At 39.8% G+C, this 16,385-nt stretch overlaps 1 protein-coding gene across 8 annotated transcripts in view; it reads left to right on the top strand.

Moving 5' to 3' along the window:
* Window positions 1-16,003, top strand: part of RALB (RAS like proto-oncogene B) — a 42,708-nt gene extending 26,705 nt beyond the window's left edge. For all 8 annotated transcript variants that reach the window (XM_004423907.3, XM_087435044.1, XM_087435039.1 and 5 more), the window contains 3 exons: window positions 7,438-7,646; window positions 11,278-11,455; window positions 14,163-16,003. In XM_004423907.3, coding sequence (XP_004423964.1) covers window positions 7,438-7,646; window positions 11,278-11,455; window positions 14,163-14,282 — 507 coding nt within the window. In that variant the 3' untranslated portion in view covers window positions 14,283-16,003. The remainder of the gene's footprint in view (window positions 1-7,437; window positions 7,647-11,277; window positions 11,456-14,162) is intronic.
* The last annotated feature ends 382 nt before the right edge of the window (window positions 16,004-16,385 follow it).

Raw genomic sequence — 16,385 nt, 5'->3', positions numbered from 1 at the left:
GTCTTGATTCCTTGATGGCCGTTTGCTGGTGCGGCCATTGCTGCCAGAGTGTTCAGACCGGAGCTTCAACTGCAGGGCCTCTCACTTGCATCGCATGCACGTGGGCATGTGCTTTACAAAATTTGCGAGAGAAAGATATCGTAACCACAATTGGTTAAGATCATTGTCTCCTTGCACTAGACTTTCCCTCAGTCCAGCTTCTTCTCGTGTGGGGTGGTGTTGGAGTGGTCATGGGCATTTTCGGGATCTAGCTGAGGGAAGTTGAATTAAGGATATGTTTATCTGGGGATTAGTGGTATACATTTATGTGGTTGGGAGTCCCCTTGGCGTATGGTTAAGTTATTACTAGCTGTCCTAGTATAGGAATGGCTTCCAGGAATATTCCCACTGCCCATTGTGTGGACTCACCTGGCACTGTGATGTGAGGTGCAGGGTCAGGGGTGTATTCTGGTATGAACGTGTCCTATGGCACCTGGCACTGAAAGTATGTGGCAGTGGAGGAGAAACAAGGGTTAAAACTTATGGAGCTATAGACTGATCTAGAAAGTTCTTCTAGATCTTACAGCTTCTTACAGGGAAGCTCAATAGAGGTTTCCTAAATTTGAGAATAGTCCTAAAACTTTCATTACTAGTGATGTCAAGAAGTTTTGAAGTGGAAAAACCTTTCTGTCAATAGAAATTTGGATCAACTATGCTTGAAAAGAGACAATTACTTTTTTATTCTTTATAGGAAGTATTTCAGAATCATTTGGCATATCACAAGATAATCAAAGAGTATACAGCAAACAAACAAAAGTAGGAAGGTATTCCAGAGGTAACGCCAGGCGGTTGGTCAGTAAAAATATGTTATTTTGCTGGATTTTGTGATGTAAAATGGTTATTTGTATTAGTTTTCTATTGCTGTATGACAAATTACTATAAATTTAGCAGCTTAAAACAACGCTCATTTGTCCTCTGCGGTTTCCAGGCATCAGGAGTCTGGCACAGCTAGCTGGCTCCTGCTCAGGGTCTCGCAAGGCTGCAGTCGGGTATTGACTGTGGCTGTGAGCTCAACTGGGGCTTGGGGCCTCTTGCAAGCTCTCTGGTTGCTGGCCGAGTTCCTTGCAATGTGGGATGGAGGCCCGCAGCCCCTAGAGGTCGCGCACAGGTCCCTGCTATTGGCCCTTTCCATAGGTGGTTCATACCATGGCAGCTTGCTTCTTCAAAGCCAGCAGGAAGGTCTCCCTGGTTAGCTAAGACAGATTCTTCTATAAGGAAGTGTAATTGTAGGGTAATCATCACCGCTGCCGTGTTCTGTTGGTTAGAACCAGTCACGGTTTCCTCTGCATTCGAGGGGAGGGCATCATACAAATGCATGACTCACTGAGGGTCACCTGAGGGTGTGTTCACCACCGTGTTTGTCCATTTAAAAAAATTTGTAATGGATTATGATTTCTTTTCTCATTCTAGGTATTCACTTTTATATCCAATATTGTGCGGGTAATTTTGTGTTCTTTTTCTTAAAGAGGGACCCCAAGATGAGTAAGCTTTGGACCAAAACCTTGATCTCCTTCTGGGTTATACCCCTCTATATCTTATAATGAGAAACTTTTGTTTTTGGTGGTTGCTTTTCTTTATCTTATACTAGGAGCCAAAGTGGGAGAATCTAGCAGAATCTGCTTAATTTACCCGAAACATTTTTGTATAAAAGAAGAGAGGCAAGTTTCGGAGTCTGCTTGGGAAGTCTTTGCTTGTTTTGTTTAATAACATGATTTGCTTACTAAAAATTCCTTATTTTTCTTCTATAACAGAGGCTAAGGAAGAAGAGAGGGTGAGGAGAGGAATTAAGATGAAGGAGCTAGGATGTGAGGAGCAGTTTGTTAAAGGAGATGAGTGAAGGCGATTTTTCCCCCCAGGGCATAGTTGTCAATGTCTGGAGAAGTTTTTGGTTGTCACAACTGGGGGGCAGGTACTGCGAGCACCTAGTGGGTAGAGGCCAGGATGCTGCTGAGCATCCAACAGCGCACCGGAGAGACCCCACAATAAGGAATCATCCAGAGGAAAGTGTCAGCAGTGCTGCTGTTGAGAAGCCCTGGATTAGAGGCAGAGATTTGAGACCAGGATCCACCCCGCTCAGCACAGCTGCTGACTCCACAAGAGACTAACCTGGCTTTTTCATTTTTGTTATGTATGTTTGTTGTGTGTGTGTATGGCAAGAGGGAGGGGAAAAGATGCATGTGGAAGAATCGAGAGTTTTTTCTCTTCTTCTTAGTTTCTTCAGAGAAACAAGGGAAAGCTCTGCTTGATCTTAGTCTGTTTTTCTCGTGGGCTAACATATCTGAGGACCGGAGAGCAGCAGTTATTGAAGAAATGGTAAAATAAAATCAGAGCAAGGACGGAATAGAGAAGAGTGATGTGTGTTTGGGGAAGTCTTTAACTGACTTTCCAAAACAATGCTGTCTGATAGGACTTTCTGCGATGATGCAGATGTTCGATATACTGTCCAATGCCTGTGGCTTGAAACATGGCCAGTGGCTACTGTATTGGACAGTTACGGTTCCAGAACCGTAATTTTGGAGCTTGAAGAGATCTTAGGAGTGATTCCCAAACCTAGCTGATCATAGAAATCTCCTGGGGGATCTTTTAAAAAAATACTTTCTGAATAACATTTCTGGAGTTGTTCTCTCTTTATGAAGCTCTCCTGGTGATTCTATGTGTGGCCAGGTATGGTAACTCCTGCCTGAGAGAGCTCGTCTAGCCTGATTTCATAGAAAAGGAAACTGAGTCCTGTCCTGGGGGTGCCAGTTGTCTAAGGTCTCACGGGCCATTCAGACTGTTCTTGGTCCAATGCTTTACCCTTAGTGTAAAGTAATTAGCTTATATGGTAGAATTGTCATGAAAATTGGATTATGGAAGGAGCCACGATCCCCAAAGTCTTTATTTTTGTCGAAGTTCTGATTTTGGGAAAAATTGCAGGGAGATTTTAACCTTTTTGTTCTTGGCCTAAAATACTTGAAGACTTTTTAAGACTTTTTTCTTTTTTTTTTAAGACTATTTGCCATTTCTGGTAAAGTGAGGTTGGTGATGGGGAGACTTTGGCAGCAACCACTTCATACTTGCAGTGGTTGGCAAAGGCAGCTTAGACGGGGCTTAGTAAGAAGGGGTCTGCGTGAAGTTTGTCTTAGATTTGTATGTCTTGGGCCTCTGAAGCTGAATCACACGTAGCCCTGCAAGGTCGGTAGAATGGTTCATCTTAAAAGATACCGAGACTTTGGGGATCTCTTATTTTTAATGGAAAAATGTAAACATCAAGGTTGTAATCTAATGTGCTAATAATAAGCACACTTTTCACTAGCACGGGGGTATGCAGTCATATCAGGACATTCTGACTTCTAGTGTCAAAGGAGACAGTGGAACTCTTATTGGTTTTAACCTTGAAAGCTCAGAACTATGCAATTGAGATGCTTTATGGTGGTATTCAGAGACTTTAACTGGATGGTGGCGTTTTTTTTTAAGTCATGTATTTGTCTCTTTGGGAAGGAGTTAAAAGGACACTGTTGTTAAGCATAGGCAAAGTTTCACATTTTCTCTATTTTAAGATAATTAGTATGAATGTAAGAGAACCTAATACTAAAAATCTTTTAGTATTTTTATTTTTAGATTTAAAATCATTTGAACTTGAAGCTGTTAATTGGCAATACAAGGCTCTTTTTAAGATTATTCTTCAAAGGGCCCATATTTTCAATTAAATTCTTAAATTTTTAAAAATTTATATTACGGTTTTATTAAGATATATGTCACACACCATGAAATTCACCCTTTTAAAGTGTAGAATTCAATGATTTTTAGTATATTCACACAGATGTGCAACCATCACCATTATATAATTTTAGAACATTTTCATCACTCCAAAAAAAGGAAAAAACCCTACATATTAGCAGTCATTCCTCGTACCTGCTTACCCCGCTCCACCCCTGGTCACTGATAACCACTTTCTGTTTCTATGGATTTGCCTATTCTGGACATTTCCTTTAAATGGAATCATACAACGTGTGACCTTTATATTTTGGCTTCTTTCACTCAGCATAATGTTTTGAAAGTTCATCCATCTTGTAGCTTGTATCAGTACTTTTTTTTAAAAAAAATTGAGATATAATTTGTATACCATAAAATTTACCCTTTTAAAGTGTACAAATCAGTGGTTTTCAGTATATTCACAAAGTTGTACAACCATCACCACCAGCTAATTCCAGAACATTTTCGTCAGCCAAAAAGAAACCCAGTACCCATTAGTAGTCACTCTCCATTCTCCCCCCCCCCCAAGTCTTGGTAACTACTAAACTACTTTGTATTTCCATAGATTTTTCTATTCTGGACATTTCATATAAATAGACTCATGTAATATGTGACCTTTTGTGTGTGGCTTCTTTTACTTACTGTAATTTGTCAAGGTTCATCCATATTGTAGCATGAATCAGTACTTCATTCCATTTTATGACCCATTATCTGGATATGCCATGTTTTGTTTATCCATTGATCAATTGACAGACATTTGGATTGTTTCTACTTTTTGGCTAGTATGAATAATGTTGCTGTCAACATTCGTGAACAGGTTTTTATATAGACATATGTCTTAAAGTCTCTTGGGTATATATCCAGGCATGAAATTTGCTGGGTCATGTGGTAACTCTGTGTATAACTTTTTGGGACCTGCAAAACTGTTTTCTACAGCAGCTGCTCCATTTTACAAACCCACTAGCAATGTATGAGGGTTCCAGTTTCTCCACATCCTTGCCAATACTTGTTCTTGTCCATCATTTTTCGGCGAGGAAGATTGGCCCTGGGCTAACATTTATTGCCAATCCTCCTCCTTTTTTTTTTTTTTTTTTGTTTTTTTGGTGAGGAAGATTAGCCCTGAGCTAACATCCATTGCCAATCTTCCTCTTTTTTGGTGAGGAAGACTGGCCCTGGGCTAACATCCATGCCCATCTTCCTCTACTGTATATGTAGGACGCCTGTCACAGTGTGGCTTGATAAGTGGTGCATAGGTTGGCGCCCAGGATCCGAACCTGTGAACCCCAGGCCACCAAAGCGGAGCATGTGAACTTGACCACTACACTACTGGGCCAGCCCCTGTCCATCTTTTTGATTATAGCAAAGTGGGTGTGAAGTGGTGTCTCATTGTGGTTTTGATTTGCGTTTCCCTAATGATGAATGATGTTGAGCATCTTTTTGTGTGCTGATTGGCCTTTTGTATGTCTGCTTTGGGAAAATGTCTATTCAGATCTTTGGCCTACTTTTTAATTGGGTTATTTGTCTTTTTATTATTGAGTTTTAAGAGTTCTTTATATATTCTGGATACAACTCCCTTATTAGTTATATGATTTACAAATGTTTTCTCCCATTCTGTGGCTTGTCTTTTCACTTTCTTGATGGTGTCCTTTGAAGCATGAAAATTTTAAATTTTGATGAAGCCCAGTTTATCTATTTTTTCTTTTGTTGCTTGTGCTTTTGGTTTCATATTTAAGAATGCATTGCAAAATCCAAGGTCGTAAAGATTTACACCTATGTTTTCTTCTGAGAGTTTATAGTTTTAGTTCTTACATTTAGATCTTTGATCCATTTTGAGTTAATTTTTGTATGTGATGTGAATTAGGGGTTCAACTTCATTCTTTTGCATGTGGATATCAACTTATATCAGCACCAATTCAATTTTAACAGTACATTGCTGTCATTAATTTACTTTTTTTCCTGAGTATCTTGACTTCTAACAAGATAATTACTTATTTGATGTTTAATACAATATAAAGAAAATAGCTTTGAAATATTAATATCATTATTACTAAATAGTACAAGCACTGAGGGAAGTTTAGCATTTCTTTGAAAAGTTTTTGTCCTTAGTCTCTTTTAATGAGATGTAGTCTATCAAAATATTCTGTTCTAATGTCTCTTGAATTAATTCTTTCTCTGTGTGGCTATGTTACCAATTTAATATTTGTTTAGGTTCATTTGCTTCAGTTTTTCTGTTTAACAGCTTTTAAATTTGTTTTATTTGTCCTTCCAGGGTGTGTTTTGGCAAATGCATACATGTGTATATTCATATACATATACGTGTACATATGTATTAAGATACATATATATATATATGCAATAACAATATATATATCTCATTCTTTATTCTCCCTACTTTCCTTGTGTAAAAGGTAGACTATTATATTCTGGAGGTCTTTACACATCCATACCTAGTTCTTGTCCTCATTTTTTACGGCTGCATAGTATTCCATTATGTGGATTCCCTATTGCTGGGCATTTGGATGGTTTTTAGTCTTTTACTATTAGCCACAGTGCCACAGTGAATAACCTCGTATGTTCTTGTGCAGGTGTTTCTCTAGCTTAGATTCCTAGGAGCAAGATGGCTGGGACAGAGGATAAGAGCTTCTCTAGTTCTGTTAGATGTTGCTGTATTCATCTCCATAAGGACTGTGCTGTTCTCTACTCCCACTAGCAATGTACAAGAGTGCCTTTCCCCCAGAGTTTGTTGTCAGACTTTGGGATTTTTGCCAGTCTGGTAGGTGAAAAATGGTATCTCAATGTAGTTACAATTTCCATTTTCTTTATGAGTGAGGATGAACATCTTTTCATATGTTTAACATCATATGTATTTATTTTTCTGTGAATTGTTTATGTCTGTTGCCACTTTTTCCCATTGGATTGTCGATCTTTTTTTTTTCCTCCCTGTTTCTAGGAACTGTTTATATATGGCTCTTTGTGACATGAATTCAAATACTTTTTTCTTGTTCGTCATTTGTCTTTGTTTATAGTGTATTGTGCCAAACAGAAGTTTTTTATTTTTTATGTAGTCTAATTTATCAATTTTTTCTTACATGGCTTCTGGATTTTGAGTCATAGTTAAAAAGGCCTTCCCTACTTCAAGGTAATAAAGGGATTTCACCCATGTTTTCTTCTAGTACTTGAGGGGTTTATTTTTCACATTTAATCTTTAACCCATTTGGAGTTTATCATGTTGTAGTTATTTAAGCCTCTTGGTACCTCTTGCCAAATTACTTTTCAGATGAGTTTTATACTCTGTTGATTATGAATAAGAACTCCTGTTTCTCACCCTTGCCAGTGTTTGTATTGTAATTTTATACTGACAATAATCTTGCCAAGTGTTCTGCTCTATGCTTGGACGCCTCCTCTGTAAAATGGGGATATCTGCTCTTGTTGATTAAAAACAAAATAAAAAATGGTAGAACTGAGAGCAGTAGAGAACAGAAGTGTTATATCAGGAGTTATTTATATTGTATAGTGCCTTACACATAGTGTGATAATTATAGGCACTCAATAAATACTCAGTTGATTATAGGCAAAGTACTCCTATGTTGAGATTTATTTTTTCTCAGATTTTATTCCCCTTAAAACTTTGATAATTACAGATAATGTTGTTTATTTCCTCAGTTTGTAGAAGACTATGAACCAACCAAAGCCGACAGTTACAGAAAGAAAGTAGTTCTTGATGGAGAAGAAGTCCAGATAGATATTCTGGACACGGCTGGACAGGAGGACTATGCAGCCATTCGAGACAACTACTTTCGGAGTGGGGAAGGTTTTCTCCTCGTGTTCTCAATCACAGAACATGAATCGTTCACAGCAACTGCTGAATTCAGGTACATTTGAAGTGAAATGGCCTCCAGCCTCCAGGAGGCTTTTTGCCTTCCTTTCGTGTGTCTTAGGCTTGAAAGGAGTTTGGGCTGAGCATAGCAGTAGAGGATTAAGCTTGTTGTTAGGAAGAATTCTGTTTAAAGAATTTTCTGGGGCTTTTTGAATCTTGGCACATTATAACCCACCATTTGTTATAATCTCTTAGGGCTTCCCTGTTTTATAATTTCTGAATATAAATTATCTTAAGAATCTGTTGTTCCCTAAAGAGGACGAAGCCATTCCATATACTCAAGAATCTATAATTTTGTTTTTATATGGATTCTAAGAGACAGTGATTGATGAGTTGTCTTTGTCTTTTTTATAATTTTACTGGAAAAGTAACAATTTTAATCTATTTTGAGGTTTATGAACGTTTTCAGAGAATGAAAGATGTGAGTCAGAGTGACCATTTGCCGCTCCTGTAAGGACTTGAGCAAAGTTGAGTGGAAAGAACCCAGCTTTAGAATCGGACAGACTTGGATTTGAATTCCTGCCCTGCCGCTTGCCAGTTTTGTGACCCTGGGCAAGTTTACTTAGCATTGGAGATTCTGTTTCTTTATCTGAAAATGTGCTTGTCAGTTGATGAAATGAAATAAAATGATGCTTTAGACTATAAATTCCGTAAGGGCAGGAACCGTGAGTACCCGTGACTGTGTCGCGTCCCCAGGCGTTCTCACAGTGTGGGCACATGGTGATTTTCATAGTGACTAGATATTAACTGCTATAATTCATTTGAAAATGCAATAGTTCAAGATACCTTACGTTCACTTTGTTATAAAGAAGTAGCTGTTGGGCGTAGTTTTATGGGAATTCTGATGGGAACGATATCTTTCTTTTTACCCTGTACCCTTCTCATTTCTCTTACATAGTTTTTTTTTTTTTTTTTGGCTGAGGAAGATTGGCCCTGAGCTAACATCTATTGCCAATCTTCCTCTCCTTGCTTGAGGAAGATTGTCCCTGAGCTAATATCTGTGCCAGTCTTCCTCTGTTTTGTATGTGGGACGCCACCACAGCATGGCTTGTGTGTAGGTCCGTGCCTGGAATCCGAACCTGTGAACCCTGGGCTGCCAAAGCGGAGCACGTGAACCTAACCACTGTGCCACCGAGCCGGCCCTGCACAGTTGTGTTTTTTCATCCACTCTCCTTATACACATATCTATCCAGATGACTTTTTATTTTAAGAACCATATCTAGAGTCTAACAGGGAACTAAAAAGGGAAAAAAACAGTAATTTTTTTTTCATTCTGTAGCAAGTTCTGGTCAGAATTAAGGTGATCAACCAAAGGTAAAAATGAGGAAGCTAAATATCCCCCCAAGATTTGGAAGGAAGTATCAGTGAGCCAGGGAGGCCTCAAGGGTGAGCTCAGGTGAACCAGCAGGATGAGTGGAAGGTGAATAAGGCGGTGTTCAGTTGTTATGCTCCACAGGTTCCAGTCTTCAGAGGCTGACTATCGAAATCCTCTGGTGCTACCGTGTGTGCATCGATCAACTAAATGACTAGGGCTCCTTATGAGAGGCCCATGGGTTCTCAGACTTGTCTGACATACTTAGAGTTTCCTATGTGTGGATGTAGCCCATGTATTCATAGTTGTGTTTCCATCTACATCATCTTGTTTTATGCCCCCTTGAGGATAAAACAGGACAGATGCACACACGACCTTATTTCCTTCCCTGTCCTGAGCCTGTTCATTTCCCATTGCCCCCTGACTCACCAAGAAAGGAAACGTTGACAGGGGAAGAGTCATCTCCAGAGACTAGACAATGCCACCCTTGTCCTGTCGGCCCGGATCATCACACGCACACAGATAACATTCATGCTTTCTTGTGGAGTTGGAGCAGAGTCTCATCTCATCTTGGGAGAAGGGTTCTGGTTGTTATGTGAGAAAGGGCATCGTTAGAAGAAACATGGCAGATGACTACCTAAAAGGGAAAGAAAGGGGAGTTAGTTCTTGAACTCAGGACATTTGGATGAAAGCCCCAGAGCTGTCCAGGTCTCTTGTGTCATTGGAAGCAGAAGCGTGGAGGTAGGTTGTCTGAGCCTTGGGTTAAACTCAGTCACTTTACTTTGTGCCCGTTAGCAATTACAGAACAGCATTTCTGTATTTATGGAAAGGCCCCAACATAAAACGAAACATTAATACGCTCTATCTTCCTTGAAACTTTTCCTGGACAATATTCCATAGGTTTGTTACAATAGGTTTTGTAATAGGTTGAAATAGTTTTTGAAATAGGTTTGTTGCAAGAGATTGGAACTTGGTACCCCCATTTTGTGTCGATATGTTTATTAGTGAAGTAATTTTACATTCCTCTGCAAGACTCATGAGCCAGAAAGCTCTCGGTTTTTCCCGTTCATAGTTTATACTGAGCATCTAACTTCTAAATGCAGTGTGTTCTGTGACCCTGTGAAATGTGGGCGTAGCAAAGGTCCTTAGAGGCCATTTTCAAGCAGCTACTTGCTTTCCTTCTTTTTCACTTTTCTTAAAATATTTGATATCTGATACTTAAATTGACTGTATGGAAAAATTTAAAAATATTTTTATTTTTATGAAATGTTACCTTATATCACATAAAAAATCAATGCAGATCTCTACAAAATATATTTTTGAAGGGGTCTCCTTTTTGGAATATATTGGAATGCTGAAGTAGAAATGTCCCCACTGGACCAAAATAATGGAAGTGGAATATTTAATTTTTTTAATATTTCATTTTGCGTAATAATTTTAGATAGCTGATTATTTTTAGTAGAGGTAAAATTTAATGTGCTACTGGTAATGGTTTTTCTTAGAGAAGATATTTTTAAAGTACTTTTCCATAGGCCTTGGATTTTTTTTCACTTTGTAGTAGAAAAATAAGGCACATTAAAGTACAATTACTGCTTAACGTAAGTGATCCCATTCTGCTGCCTGTCACATCTACTGTATCTAAATGGAGACTGTGTTCGGGGGGGCAGGTGCATACACACATAATTGAAACAGAAGCTTTACAAAGCCATACTTAGTGTTACTACTCGAGATTCCCTCTGATGTTTCTATTCTATTCTATTCTATTCTATTCTATTCTATTCATCTCAATGAGGAAAAAAATTACTGGTTGTGACTCACTAAATTGATTTCACGGTCTAGCAATAGACCGCCACCTTCTGTATGAAAAACACTGGATTTCATAGCTTTTATTCTCACAAAGAAATCATACCATTATTAAGCATTTTATGTATGAAGATACTTTGGGCTTGTTTTTGTCTCAGGGGTCCCCAGGTTGTTCCTTTTCTTTTGTGCCTAAGCATAAGTTGGGGACCCTGTTGAAATGCATAATCCTGGGCTCCTATCCAGACATTCACTTCTGTAGGACTGCTGTTGCCCAGAAATCTGCATTGTATTGCACAGCCCAGGTTGTTCTGATACAGGCAAACTGAGGACCAGACTTTGAAAACACTTGTCTCGTTTATGACAGGATCCAGGGAATGCTTCCTTGGAACATGCCCTAAGTGTAGCAGTTTCTTCTTCTGCCGTGGGACAGCCTTGCATTTTAGATGGGTCGACGAAATTGAGTTCTTCTTCCTGCTCTCTCAGCTGCTTTATTTTTGATGTTATGCCTTAGGGAACAGATCCTCCGCGTTAAGGCCGAAGAAGATAAAATTCCATTGCTCGTCGTGGGAAACAAGTCTGACTTAGAGGAGCGGAGGCAGGTGCCCATCGAGGAGGCTAGGAGTAAAGCGGAGGAGTGGGGCGTGCAGTACGTGGAGACGTCGGCTAAAACGCGGGCCAACGTGGACAAGGTGGGCATGTGCTCTCCGTGTGTTTCTTGGAAATAGCAGAATGTAGACGGGTATCATCTGTTTGGTTTTGAGGGAACCATTTCTGGAAACTAGGGGAGGACTGATTTTTCCAAATTTCTAAGCCATTTTGCTGAGAAGCACTGGGAAGGTTTGACCCTGGATTTAAGACAACCCAGAATCCTTTCAGCTTGTGTCATGAGCCTTTGTCCGAGTGGGCTTAATGTTGGTGTAGCCCTTGGAAGTACGGCAAGATGAGGCCATTGTCTTGTGACGACTGTGCTGGAAGGATGGATATAAGTACTTCCCTATGCTCTCTCATCTTCCTCAGCCTGTTGTTCTTCAGGAGTAGGGCTGGCTGTGTCGGGCTGGTTCCTAGGAGGTTCCCCAAAGAAACACGGTGTTTCTTGATTTTGCTGTCACTGAGTTATTGGTTAGATTATTTCTTTTCACCTTACCATCCACTGGCAGAGCCAAGGTGTTCTGTGTTTATAACTCAGTCTCTGGATAGTATTGCTCTCTGGAGTCAACTCTCTCGGGATCTTTTTTCTCTCTCTTACCATCCCCAGCATACTTTCTCATTCAGATCCCTGAAGCTAATGAAAAGGTGACCTTGATAATGATGAACATAGACAATTTGAAAATCCCCCTACCAGTGATTGCTGTTGTTAGGCCTTTTTTAAAAATATTAAGGTTCAGAGTCGTTGCCAGACAGCTAAAACAGACAATCTTAGAGATGAGGTTTCACTTCTGCCCTCACCTTGTTCATCAGCTGTTACTTCGTGGTCAATGCTCTTGTAAAATCTAAACACACATCACTCTGGCCACGACGCACTGGGTGTGTCTGCTTAGTGTTACACAGCATCAGCATCTGAATCCCCCACATCATTTCTTACGTTTCCCTTTCTTATGGAGAAATACTTCTCCTTTACCTCTCACCTGAAGAGGGAGCGATTTGTCCCCAAGCTTTCCTTCAGCTTGAAGTGATGCTGGAGGAACACAGGCATTTGGAATGTTGGGATTAGAGGGTTCCCTTTAGAAGCACTTTGGCAGCATCCACAAAATCAGTCTGTTTAGTTGTAGTCTGCCCTGTGCAGTGGGTTGAGTTGTTAGCTGTTTCTTCATATTGTTTCTCAACCCTTATATTGATTCTTGTGCTATTCCAGATCTCTTTCTTTCTATCAAATTGTTCCTAGCTGTAGAAAACACACAGGAAATCCAGACATACTTATTTTAAAGAACATCAGGAAGGCTTTCTGGGCACTGAGCTGTTGAGGTGTGTGTTTGGTGGGAGTGGGGGTGCTGCTGCGCACAGCTTGTCGTCTCCCCTTCCTCCACTACACCAGCTTGACCGGCCAGACAGGAACCAGCAGAAACTTATGACTGGCAGCATTGTACTCACTTGTAAACAATTTACACGAAAGGAGGTTGTTGATAAGATCAGCTGATGAACAACTTTGTCATCATTTTAAGCTGTGCACACTCCATTCCTCTCCTGCCTTTTGCTGTTAGAGCAAAAGGAAAAACCTGAAACATCTGAAGCTGTTCACTGTTGCTGTTCTGAGTGGGGTGCTTAGGTCAGTTTGGGGGGGTTCCTTTTCTCTGCCTGGTGGTAAATGCATCTGGAGTCCTACACTCAGTAAGCTTGATCTTGCTTTTCATCAAGAAGAAGGTAAATCTAGGAAAAGAAATGGAGCTTGTGGTTTTGTGGGAATATCCAAAGATAAAGCCTACACTGTCTCGCACTTTCTATCTCCGTCATCCCTAGGAGAAATCTGAAACGTTGCCTTGTAGGAGGCGTATTTTGTCTGCTTGGGCGTAATCAGTACTTTGGCATGATTGCTGTAGCAGAGGGCAAAACCCAAACTATTGTGACAAATGATAATCTCTATCGAAATAACGCACTGGCATTCAGAGGACACGTCTTATCAGTTCTTGATAAAGTTCCTTTCAGCTAACATCGCAAGGAACGGAGGAGTGGTTGTTCCTGAGGATCAGAGTGGGGGTGTGCAGGGGAGGGGTGGCGTGACTGGACGTCTCTCTTCTCCATTTCCCCAGTTTCACAGTGCAGGAGGCTTGGTTTATGCTCTGTCCCCCTTCTCCCCACCCCTGTGTTCCTGAGTCCGCTGTTGGGGAGTTACGCTGGGAAAGCTGTCATGCGTAATGATGTTCCTCCTTTACAGGGTCTTTATGAGGATTAAATAAGATACAGTGGTACATAATAAAGTGCCCGTAGCAGATACTCACATCATTCTTAACCTTTTCTGGTGGTTGGAAACGCTAGAAACTGATTACTATTGTCATTCTCGACATTTGTAAATTTTACAGACTTTTAGATCTGTTCTGTGATGCTTTAGCCTTCATCATACTTGTCATAAGGACAGATTTTATCATTTTGAAATAAGCTGTTGAATGACAGTAACAGTATGATGCTTCTGTCCTTAGCTTGACCTGACAACTGTGCGATGTGAGCAGAGATGTTTACTTTGTATAATTAGAGTATGTTTTTAATGTTAATTATTTTTATTTGCTCTAGACCTTTTGTTTTTGATGGCGCTTGGTTTATAAAAATTTTGGCGCATGGTTTATACAAGTGTTTGGCTTTATGCTTTAAAATGTAACTATATATCCTGCTTATTTCAGTTGCTTCATCAAACCATTAAATGGCTTTTTCCTCCCTATTCTTTTCACTCCTTCCTCCCCACCCCAGGTGTTCTTTGACCTAATGAGAGAGATCAGAGCAAAGAAGATGTCGGAAAACAAGGACAAGAATGGCAAGAAAAGCAGCAAGAACAAGAAAAGTTTTAAAGAAAGATGTTGCTTACTGTGAATGCCAAGATGGTGGATGGAGTCAGCCTCCACTAAGGACATAGGGCGGGTTCCTTCAGAGAAGACTATAGTCAACTTCTTGGCGTGTTCCCTGCTCTCCCCAGCCTCGTTCACGCATACTTCTTTAAACGGGGAAAAATATTTGTGAATCAGCGGCTGGCAGAAGAAATAAGCCCTCGTCCTTGCAGTGGACCAGCTGCTCTGTCAGGAGGTTTTGGAGTTCCCTTTTCCCTCCTTGCCTCCCTCCCTCGCTTCCAAAAATTTAATCACGCTTGTAGGGCTATAAGTAGGAAATAGTCAGGTGTTCATTAGAAAGAAAAAGTACTGTCATAACATCTTATTTTTTTCTTTGGTTTTATAACATTACCATCTTTTGTTTTGAAATAAAAACGACTTATTTTATTAGGTTTTGGGAGAAGGGGGTGGGGTTAGACCCTCCCCAACCTTTATCCAGCTTAATGGTAGTACTCAGAAAAATCTGTTAAGCTCTAATGACACTGAAAAAGTCAGAGATTTTTTTTTGATAAGTTTCTTGGTGATACCCTGTGGATCTGAAGCACAGCTAATAAATTTGAATTAGGCCAAATAGGTCAATAACAAGCTCATAAATCCTTCTCACATATGAAAAATGAAAGTTGTATTCTTCCTATTTAAATATTGGCCAATTATAGTCTTTGTTGGCTATTTTTCTCCTGTAGCATCCTGATTTTGTGTAGGAGCTTCTTTTTAGTAGATTAAGTGAAGACTCAAGAGTAGTATACGGTATAGTGACACACTTTTCTCATAGAATTTTTTAGAAAAAATTCTTTGGCTAAATCTTCTCCTAATTGCCAGTCAAGTGGTTAAGGCCCCTCTTTCTCCACTAGAGATCAACATTCTGTCACCTTCTGTGTGCATGCAGAGGTTGAGAGAGCCTCTTCTTTTGTTTCTTTCAGTGTAACATGAGTTCTTCTGAAGAATGTGGTGAGTTAAAATTGTATTCTAAAATCCTGAAGCCAGAGCCTGTGCCAGACGTTCTGCTACCTCTCATAGACTTGCTCCATAATTCTAAATTTAAAATTAGAAGTGGGGAAGGATAAGATAAGCCATTGCCCCTTTACTTCTGAGAATTGGCTGCTGTTTCAAATATAATTTTTTTGAGACAGCTGTATAGTTAATTAGAAAAAGATTTTCTTTTTTTGGTGAGGAAGATCAGCCCTGAGCTAACATCCATGCCAATCCTCCTCTTTTTTTTGCTGAGGAAGACTGGCCCTGAGCCAACATCTGTGCCCATCTTCCTCCACTTTATGTGGGACGCCACCACAGCATGGCCTGACAAGTGGTGCGTCGGTGCGTGCCCAGGATCCGAACCCAGGCTGCCAGCAGCGGAGCGCACGCACTTAACCGCTACACCACGGAGCCGGCCCCAGAAAAAGATTTTTATTGATGAGATGTTGTTAATCTTTCTTGTATCAATATTCTGAATTCAGCAATCAGAAAATTTTTCATCAGAAAAGGAGTCCTGTGATAAAAACCCAGTATTCAGCACATTTTTCCCCATTTTTCAGAAGGGACATTTCACATATAGGTGCCAAATTAAATTGGGGTGGCGAGAGCAGGAACCTTTCGAATTTATGGTTATTACATAAATTGTAGAAATTATAATCTGACTGGAAAACAATCTTGTATTTCCTCCCAAAGAATCATGGGCTTTTTTGAATTAAAAAAAAGCTGACAAATATACTTTTTCAGGACTTCAGCCTTTTTATTTTATCCTTTCGTCGTACATGTGAAAAGCAGGAATTAAAGAAATTGACGGTAAATTATTCATTATAGTTCTTGTTGGATGTTCTGCAATAGCAGACAAACTTTATTTCAATTAATCCTTTGAGTTGGGCTGTGGGAAATAAAATTATAAGTATAAATAGTAATTTTAACTTCATCTTTCTTTTGGGAGAGATGACTACTCTTTCTTCTTAAAGTTTAAAAAGTTGAAGGTAACCACACTCTTGAAATTTTTGAAACAACCTTTTCCTTCCCATCCTACTTTGCCACCTGTTTGATATCAGTTCCAGTCGAGAGTAGGTAGATTTGGAATATGTACAAATAAATTAAAGAGGGTATG

This window comes from Ceratotherium simum, chromosome 9 (assembly GCF_057802395.1).
Source record: "Ceratotherium simum simum isolate JZ-2026a chromosome 9, ASM5780239v1, whole genome shotgun sequence".
NCBI classification, from domain to species: Eukaryota; Metazoa; Chordata; class Mammalia; order Perissodactyla; family Rhinocerotidae; genus Ceratotherium; species Ceratotherium simum.
The sequence above is the reverse complement of the archived record's forward strand: the minus strand, read 5'-3'. Positions and strand labels throughout refer to the sequence as shown.